Here is a 9691-nt window from a genome sequence, read left to right on the forward strand (position 1 = left end):
AGGGAACTGCACTTCTGTTCAGGTGTCAGAACCTATTTGGAAATCGGAACACGGTTTCTTTCCGTGAGTGACCTCACGTGCAGGGCAGTGACGAGGTCCCACCTTCCACAGTCTGGTTTGGTTAGAGCATCGTCCCTTCGGACTGAACACGCAGCGCCTGGGATCCCGGGACAGCCTCTCCTGGTGCCGAGGGCCGAACAGCGTCTGCCGGGATGCTCAGAAAACGGCCTTCTTTAGACTCAGGGTCTCCGCAGGTGTCACTAGTGAAGGGGAGGTCACCTTGGATTCCCACGGGCCCCGAATGCAATGACCACTGCCCTTATAAGAAGGCACACAGAGACAGAGGTACAGAGGGGGGAAGGCCATGTGACCACAGGGGCAGGGATCGGAGTGATGCGTCTACAAGCCAAGGGCCACCAAGGATTGCTGGAGCCACCAGAAGCTGGAAGGGGCAAGGAGCCGTCAAAGGCGGCGTGTCTCACAGATGCTGATAGAACCCCGAGAAGGAACGAGCTAAGGGGCGGCGGGGCGGGGGAGGAACTAGGAGAATTTTGCTCCTGGGGGATCTTGAGTACCACCCTAAATTCTCAGGTCTGTTCCTGGGACGTGTCACAACAAAGGTACCAGCATGAAGGATGGAGAGCAGGAGGGAGAAGCAGGGCAGAGGGCCCCAAGTGGGCAGGGAGGAGAGGCTGGGGCCGCTCACGGTGGGGTTCTCCCCTCCCCCAGCCAGCACCGCTCTTCGAGACCCCCGGGCATCTTCTGGATAAATTCATCAAGGACTTCCTCCAGCCCAACAAAATCTTCTTGGATCAGCTCCATAAAGCTGTCAACACCATCTGCACATTTCTTAAAGAAAATTGCTTTAGACATTCGACGATCAAGGTTCACAAGATCGTCCAGGTGAGCGCCGCCTTTCTCTTAAGGGGTGTTCCTGGCAGGGGGCTAAACGGTTTCTGGAGCTCGGCCATGCTCATCCCCACCAGAGGCTGGAGGGCAAAGGATGAGGGCGGGAAGCTGGGGAGGTCGGCAAATAGGACACTGGTTTCCAGCGGGGGTGCTGACGCACTGGGTCCCTCTGTCCTTAACAACACACTTTGGGTTCTGGAAGCTTCCCAGAGCTGCCGGCACCCTGGGCGGGCTTCGGCTTGCAGCTGCGTCACTCAGATCTCTGCCTCCGTCTTCCCAACCCCTCCTCCTCTGTGAGAGTCTTCTCCCTTTCTCTTCCCTTCTCAGGACACTTGTCATTGGATGTAGGGCCCACAGAGCCCTCATTTAATTATATCTACAAAGACCCTTTCTCGAAATAAGACTGCATTGCATGTCCCCAGCAGACATATCTTTTTTGAGGGGCTACCATGCAGACCACTGCAGAGTCTAAGCTTGGTGTGTGCTGAACCAAAAAAGCAACTTCTTTTTTGTTTCAGTGAGTGGAACCTGATTCCTCTCATCAGCTGGGCTAGGGATTTTAATGGATGGGGCCGGGCCATTCTTGCCCGTGGCCCAAAGGTCACGGCTTGACGCTCTCTCCTCTGTCTGCATGAATGAATCGGGTTGGAACAGAGATGAACTGAGGATCTGTATCCAGGAACTGGAACACCCCTAACACGTAGCCAGGCATTTACGAGCCGTGGGTAAAAGCAAGATTTTCTCTACACAGATAGAATGAGCTCGCCAGGGACAACCGGGCAATGAGCGTGAGGGTTGGTGCCCCGAGCAAAGCCCACCGCCCACAGATAGAGCCGCAGCCTGCCCACCACCTGGCTGCGCACGCCAGGGCTGCCAGGCCAGGGCCAGGCGGTGAAGAACAGCTTTTTCCATTTTTGCGGGAGCTGTTGAAGAAGGAGAAGAAGGAGAGGGAAGAGGAGGGGGTGGAGAACAGGGGGCAGAGGAGGGAGGAAGTCGAAGGAGGGAAGTAGAGAAGCCTGCGTGGCAGAGACATACGCAGCCCGCAGAGCCTCTGTTATTCCTACCTGACCCTTTACGAAAAGTCAGCCAACCCCTGTAACCCTGATGATGAATATTCACCTGGTGATTCAGACGGTTCGGCAGGAGGAACCAGGCGAATCAGCGAGCAGGCGAGCAGGCGAGAGCGTGCAACACAATGATTGCGTTCAGCTGCGTTTCGTTCGGGCCCCGGGAATTCAAAGTGAAATACGCTTTAGGAGACATCTTTAGGAAGTTGACTTGCAACGTAGGTAATCTATAACTCAGCCTGCAGTTAGGTGCCGGTGTGTAAAGAAGCACTTGGAAGGGTGTGAGAATGTCCGCCTTTGAAACCGTGTCGTTCTATTCGCGTGGGAAAAAAAAAAAAAATGGAACGCTCTGCCTCGGCCTCAGCCCTCACCGGACCCTCACTTGGCACCTGCCTGCGGCGACCTTGTTAATCGGTCCAACCGGTGCCAGCCCAGGGCGGCAAGGGGCTCGCGGGGTAGTAGATTCTGTATCTCAACATGCCTTTCTCGCCAGGGAGGGTCGGCGGGCAAAGGCACAGCCCTGAAGACCGGTTCGGACGCCGACCTCGTCGTGTTCCCCAGCTCCATTAAAAGCTTCACCTCCCAGGTCGCAGAGAGGACCAGCGTCATCAACGAAATTCGACACCAGCTCGAAGCCTGTCAGCAGGAGAAGAATTTCGAAGTGAAGTTTGAGATTTCGAAGAGGACAGCTCCCAGAGTGCTGAGCTTCTCTCTGAAATCCGAAGACCTCAACGAAAGCGTTGACTTTGATGTGCTGCCCGCATTCAACGTGCTGGGTGAGACGCCCCGTCCCTTAGCCCCTCAGCGTCTGGAGGAGGAAGGCGGATGCATGAATAATGGTGGGAGGTGGAGGGAGGAAAAGCCACGTGGCTTAGTAATGGGCCATGTGTCCACTGCCCCCAGCCAGTGGCATTATGACGGCAGGACAGAAGTCCCCCGATTCCTTTTCCACGGTTTCGCTTTCCGCAGTTTCTGTTCCCTGAGGTCGCCCGCGGTCCGAAAACATCAAATGGAAAGTTTCAGAAACAGTTCGTAAGCTTTAAAGGGCGCGCTGTCCCGTGCAGCGTGACGAGATCTCACGCCACCCGGAGCTGTCTCATCACTCAGGACGGGGCTTCTCCCTTTGTCCGGCGTGTGCACACTGTAGGCACTTCGCAGCCGCCTCGGTTAGCAGATCGCTGTCGGGGTGTCGCGGTGCTTGTGGGCAGGTCACCCTCATTTTACTTAATAACGGCCTCAAAGTGCAAGAGTAGTGACGCTGGCAATTTGGATATGCCAAAAGGAAGCCGAAAAGGGCTTTCTTTAAGTGAAAAAGTATATATATATATAAGAAAATACTATATAGAGAGCTTGGTACTATCCGTGATTTCAGGCACCCACTGGGGGTCTCCCACAGGTGATGGGGGACATACGGTACCTCACACCTGTGTACCCTTTCATTCCTCATTTAAATATCCCAAGATGGCCGGGACCCACATCTCATTCTCTCATGGTGTCATTGACAGTATCTATCAAAGAATGGGGGACGCAGGACTTCCATACACATTTATAGATAAAATGCCTCAAGTATTAGCGAAGGAATTTAAGAACAGACTGTGGGAGGAATTCTGAGACGAAGACAGGAAATCTGGGCGTTCAACTTTAATTTGAGGCAGAAACGTCCTTTAGAAATTCAGTTCACGGGTGACAGATACACAATGGAGTACTAAAAGAAACAAAGGCTATTTCAGGCATTTTCCGAATTCGAATCAAGAAGACTCTGGCACCTGCCTTCTGGATGGTTCTTAGTGTCTGTCAGAGAGGAAATGACAGTAGAGATTGGAGTTAGCTAGCTTTTTTTTTTTTGTAAAAGCCAAGATATCAGATATTTTTAGCTTTGAGGACCATAATACGTATCTGTCACAACTATTCAACTCTACCATTATAGCCTGAAGGCAGCAGTAGGCAATCCATTAAGGAATGGGCATGGCAGTTCCAATAAAACTTTATTTACAAAAACCAGTAGCGGGCTGGATTTAGCCTGGGGGTTGTAGTTAGCAAACTCCCGTTCGCTGCTATCTACCTGTGTTTCGGCGGTAATGGAAATATTCTATACTTCTGCTCTAAATCTATTGAGAGCTTGAAATGTGGCTAGTGCAACTGAGAAACTAAAATTTTCCATTCGATTCCTCTTTTATTAATTTAAATGCAGATATCCACATGGGCTGGCAGCTGCCATATTGGGCAGCGTGAAACTAGATAATGTTTTAATAATACCACCTGTACTCCTACAGACTCTGTCATTTTAAAAAAACATCTCGTTGCTCTAGAGCTGCTCCCACTATCTCAGACACAGCCATTCAAACACTCTGAGAGTTCAAAGCGATTTACCAAAATTAAATTACATTTGTCAGAAGTGTTTTTGAAAACTGTTACTTTCTGTGTATATTGAGGCATAATAGAAATTCTCTCCTCTATCCCAGGTCAACTGGAATTTGGCTTCAAACCCAGCCCTGCGGTCTACACTGAGCTTATCTCTCTGTATAAATCCCCGAGTCCCCTGAGGGGAGAATTCTCAACCTGTTTTACGGAGCTGCAGAGGAACTTCGTCCTCTCCCGGCCCACCAAACTAAAGGATTTAATTCGTCTGGTGAAGTACTGGTACAAACAGGTAGGACAGCTCTCATTCCAGCCCTCCGATTATTGTTTTTATTTGTTTTTATCCGTCGTCCGCAACCACCGTGAAACCAGCGCTTCCCGAGGGCTCCGTGTGCCCACTCTCTCCGATGCTGGAGGCCTCACCACTCTTGGGGGATCGGCCCATCTTTAGTTTCAAGGATGTCTTTGCAGTTCCTGTCACAAAGCCCATTAGGTTGGGTCAGATGTAGGGCTCTTCCTCCTATCGAAACTGCTACATAGGGTTTTGGTTGTTTTTGTTTGTTTTGTTTTGTTTTTTGGTGTTGTTTTGTTTTGTTTTGTTTTGTTTTGTTTTGTTTTGTTTTGTTGGCCTTTGCTCTGATGCCCAAAGAATTGTGCAGGAAGGTAAGGTACCCTGCCTTACCGAGGGGCAGATGAAGTTGGTGTGTGCATGCCAGCAAGTGGCCAGCTTGGCTTTCCTGCTGCTCGGTGCCCATAACTGACAGTCGCAGAAGCTGTCTCCTGGAAGGCGGGTTGAAGCTACAGGTGGTACCAAGGGTTGCATTTTCTGCAGTGTGGGGGACCCTGCCTTCACGTCCCTCAGCTGTCTTGCACACAGGGTGGCGTCCGAGTATTTTCACGATAACAAACACCCAGCACAGTATCAGCTGTCGCCTGAGATATCTACTTTCTGTGTCTCGCTCCCTGAAGCCTGAGATGAAGACTGATCTCTGTGGTCCCCATCCCAGAAAATTAGAGAAATCGTCTCCCACCTAGCCCCAGGGTGCTCAGAGGGCTCAGGGCCACGGGGTGACCTCGAACAGGTCACTTCACCTCCCCAAGCCTCGTGGCTTCATCTAAAATGGCAAAATCGTGGCTTCGTCTAAAATGGCAAAATTGTAACATCTGTTTTGAAGGGTGTTTGGGAGGCTCGGGGATGATGCGGGTAAGATGTCTGGTCCCCTGATCGACACAGAGCGGGTTTTGAGTAAATGGTAGCTATACAGTATAACCCTAGGAAGCCACATGCAGTCGAGTCGCAACAAAGAAAGCTGTGTGTGCCGCCTGCGGGCTGCTGAGTGACGGCCCACACACCTGCACTGCCCAGGCCTCCCCGGAACAGTCAGCCCCGCCCGCTCTGCATTCTGGGACTCGCTGGCCCCAGGGATCCCTCAAAGCCGTCTCTGTGGCTCTGCCAAACTTGTCATGCCTCCCTTCTGTGACTAGCATCATCTGACCCACCCCGTCTTTCTTCAGTGTGAAAGGAAACTGAAGATAAAGGGGTCTCTGCCCCCCAAGTATGCCCTGGAGCTGCTCACCATCTACGCCTGGGAGCAGGGGAGTCGAGCGGAGGATTTTGACACCGCCATAGGTTTCCGGACGGTTCTGGAGTTGGTCACCCGATACCAGCAGCTCTGTATCTTCTGGACGGTCAATTACAGCTTTGAACATGAGATCATAAGGAACTTCCTGCTCACCCAGATCCAGAAACCCAGGTGCCCCGAACCCCATCCCTCTTCATGTTAAACTGATTCCCTCCGACACTATTTCCCGCGACCTGGATTCTCCTCCCTTGGGGTGTGATTCATTGTCCTTGTGTGAAAACCGAGGGGGGAAGGTGCTAACTAACACGACCTCCCACAGTCCCCAGGGATAAAAGCCCAGGGAGGCGGGAGAAAAAGTCATCCAGAAGGAACAGAGAAGGGGGGACCAGGGGCTCCAGGTCCCCAGCGCCCTTCATCTTTCTAGGTCAGAAGGGAAAGCGTGGATTCGTGAGTGGGACTGAGAGGTGTTTGTTTGGCAGTGTGTTGCTGAGAAAAACAAAAAAAACAAAAAAAAACGCTGTCGTTCAGAGGTCGATGTCTCCTACAGGCGTTTGCTTAGATCAGATTTTAGCTGCCTTTTCAAACCTGCGGCCCACAAAACCATTATCTTTCAGGAACCTTAGTATATTTGCTCAGAGCCACCAGCCAGGGACAAAAACAATGGAAGCGAAAGAGAAGGAAAGGGCGAAAAGAACGGAGTATTGAGAAAGTATAGAGGGAAAGAAGCAGAGAGCAAGGCCCCCCGGATTGCCTACCGTGGGTGGGTGTGGTCCACCTTATAGCCACATTCTAGTTGGTTCGGTGACATCATTTTTCCTTTGGCCTGGCATGGAGGAGAAGTTTGTGTGATGACGTCATGTGCACAACACTCGGCAGCTTTCAAAACATTTTTGGCAGATGTAATTTAACCCTAGGAAATTACTTGGAGCTGTGGTCGCACCCTTGAGTCCCTGACATCTACGACACGGGGACATACAGTTTTATTGCCGAGGCCACTGGTTCTGAAAAGCCCGCCTCTCATGCCCTCTCACCCCTCCTTTAGGCCTGTCATCTTGGACCCAGCCGAACCGACCGGCGACGTGGGTGGAGGGGACCGTTGGTGCTGGCATCTTCTGGCTAAAGAAGCGAGCGAATGGCTGTTCTCTCTCTGCTTCAAGGACGGGGCTGGAAATTTCGTGCGACCGTGGAACGTGCCAGTAAGAATGATCTAAAGGAAGTGTCATCTGGAGATTGCCCTGTGACGGGCTTAAAGAGTTCAGCCACAGATAACAGAGAGCCCAACTCAGGAGCTCAAACAACTGCTTGCCTCCCCATTAGGAGAAATTCTACGGCTGGCAATCCAGAACTCTCACGACAGCTCTGCTGCGAGCAGAGTTCCAACACTATTAAATTTTAGGGCTGGGTCATTCCTTGTGGCGGGGACTGTCCTGGGCTGTAAGAGGTTGAGCAACATCCCTGGTCTCTACCCATGGGTTGTGGGTAGCACCCCCCCCCCCCGTGTGACAAACAAAGGTGTCCAGACATTGCCAAATGTCCCCTGGGGCAGCCATTTCCCCAGCTCTTTCTGGCTCTGCCCTCTTTAGTAGTGGATTCTAGTCCTCATGGCACTGAAAGTGGCTAATTCACCTCCAGGAGGTGGGTTCACGGTCCAGGCAGGAAGAACAGAGAGGGGAAGATACCTCCCCAAGGGTATCTTATCAGGAGCCTCATCCAGCAAATTCTCTTGCATTTCATTGCCCAGAACTGTCTGTCGTGTGTTACTTAAAAGTGGATCCAAAAAGGGGTGTGAAGCCGACGGCGGGGGTGGGGGTTGGGCCACCCAACGGAGTGTTTGCCACACCTGTCCAAACCTCTTCTCTTGCCAAGGTACCTGCCACCAGGTACACTTGCTTCTCCCTCCAGGTTCTTTCTCAAGAGAGGTTTTTTCAAAGCAGGGTTTCTCAGCCTCGGCACTCGTGACATTTTGGGCCAGATCATCTTCGTTTTGGGTGCTGCCCTGTGCATTGCAGGATGTTGGGCAGCATCCCGAGTCTCTACCCACTCGATGCCACCCAGTGGTGACCATTAAAAATGTCCTATGGTGGGGGCAAAATCACCTTTAGAGGAACACCCCCCACTCCAGGGTCAACTTTAGTTATCAAGATCTGCACTATCACCAGGTACCCCAAAATTATCGCTGGTAAGAGTCACCCTCTCAGATACACTTCCTTTTTTTTTTTTTCTTTTCCAGCTGTTTTAAACCAATGATTTTAACCGCTTAGGATATGTATTATTCTCACACATGTATTTCTTTCTTTCTAGGCAGCGTCTCAGATACCAATAATTTGGGGAGCTAGGATGCCTCCTACTGTCAATGAGATGTTCTCGTTCAGAAGTCGGGGGCTCCTCGAGTAAAACGATGGAGGGAACTTCTGGAGGTCATCTGGAGGTCATCTGGAGGTCATCTGGAGGTCATCTGGAGGTCATCTGGCAATTGCTTTGGAAGGACCCGTTCCCTGTGTAAAGGAGTGACCCAGACCCGCGCTGCCCTCGGAAGTCCCCATTGCTCCTCCCCTTGCTCCTTTGATTCCTCTCCAAATCAAGACTGCCGTGTCCTTCAGAAAGTCCTATAAAGTCTCGCAAAGTCTCGCCCTGCTGAGCTCTCACTCCACAAGGGACTTTCCTTCTTAAAAATATGTGCCCTCGTCCGGCTTTATGCACACCCCATTGCTACCGACCATTCTACATTTCTCTAATGAGCCCCTTCCCCTCCCTTCAAGTCTTAGATAAGGAATCACTCCACATCCTGAAAGCGCAGCCCTTAACCTGCCCCTCGGTTCCCATCACTCGGTAGCCTTGCTTTCACAATCCTCCGCCTCGCCCGCCTCCCTCTGTACACAAAACCCTGTCTGCCTCTGCAGAATGGAAGGTCTTCTGAGCCAGTAGTAAGCCAACTTCTTCCTAGACCTTCAAACTGCCAAAGGCTTGAAATTTAACTGCTGAGATATATGTGTCTCCCGTTGTCTTCTTCAGAGCCTACCTTTATTCCCCCATCCAGGAGCACCTTCTTGCCAAATCTAAAGGCTCTGTCCTCTGGTTTTAGCTTCAAAGATTCTCAAAGGTGTAAGTGTTATATACCCACTTAAAGTCTTATTACTGTTACATATACCAATTGTCATATAATAAAGAATGTATCTGGTCTTTATTCCCAGAGCTTCAAAAGCCCTTGGAATTTCCTGATGAGTGTCTTTTGTATTCGTAATGAGCCCCTTCTAACCATCCCTGAGTCTATGCTAATGAGGCGTGGGCCCTTAGATTTCAAGGGAGGGCCTGGCCATGCCAGAAAGGCCATGCATGTGATTAGAAGGTCGAAAGGTTCAGCCCCGCCCCATCTCCCAGAGGAGAGGGGGCTGGAGATGGAACTCAAGCACCTGGCCAAGGATGAATCAATCATGCCTCTGTAATGGTACCCCAGTGAAAACTCCAGACCACCAGGCCTGGGGAGCTTCCCATTTGGCCAATATATCAATTCATTGTTATATTCCATCCATAGGGAGAGAAGCTCCTGTGCTCAAGACCCTTCCTGACCTTGTGTTTCTCTTCTTCTAGTTGTTCATCTACATCCTTTATAATAAAATGATGATTGCGAGTGTGTAGGGCTTTCCCAAGTTCTACGAGTCATTCTAGTGAATTACTGAACTTGGATTTGCAGCCACGTTGGACAGAAGTACGAGTGGTCTGGGGACCCCACTTGCGACTGGCATCTAAATTGGGGACAGTCCCGCTGAGACCTTG

At 51.1% G+C, this 9691-nt stretch overlaps 1 protein-coding gene across 1 annotated transcript in view; it reads left to right on the forward strand.

Moving 5' to 3' along the window:
- The window catches only part of OAS3 (2'-5'-oligoadenylate synthetase 3), a 42384-nt gene extending 33256 nt beyond the window's left edge, over window positions 1-9128 (forward strand). Inside the window, exons 23-28 of the mRNA XM_036220944.1 lie at window positions 730-903; window positions 2470-2752; window positions 4439-4626; window positions 5850-6088; window positions 6960-7113; window positions 8219-9128. Of these exons, the coding sequence (XP_036076837.1) occupies window positions 730-903; window positions 2470-2752; window positions 4439-4626; window positions 5850-6088; window positions 6960-7113; window positions 8219-8311 (1131 nt within the window). The 3' untranslated portion in view covers window positions 8312-9128. The remainder of the gene's footprint in view (window positions 1-729; window positions 904-2469; window positions 2753-4438; window positions 4627-5849; window positions 6089-6959; window positions 7114-8218) is intronic.
- The last annotated feature ends 563 nt before the right edge of the window (window positions 9129-9691 follow it).

Source organism: Rousettus aegyptiacus, unplaced genomic scaffold (genome assembly GCF_014176215.1).
Source record: "Rousettus aegyptiacus isolate mRouAeg1 unplaced genomic scaffold, mRouAeg1.p scaffold_m13_p_5, whole genome shotgun sequence".
Taxonomy (NCBI): Eukaryota; Metazoa; Chordata; class Mammalia; order Chiroptera; family Pteropodidae; genus Rousettus; species Rousettus aegyptiacus.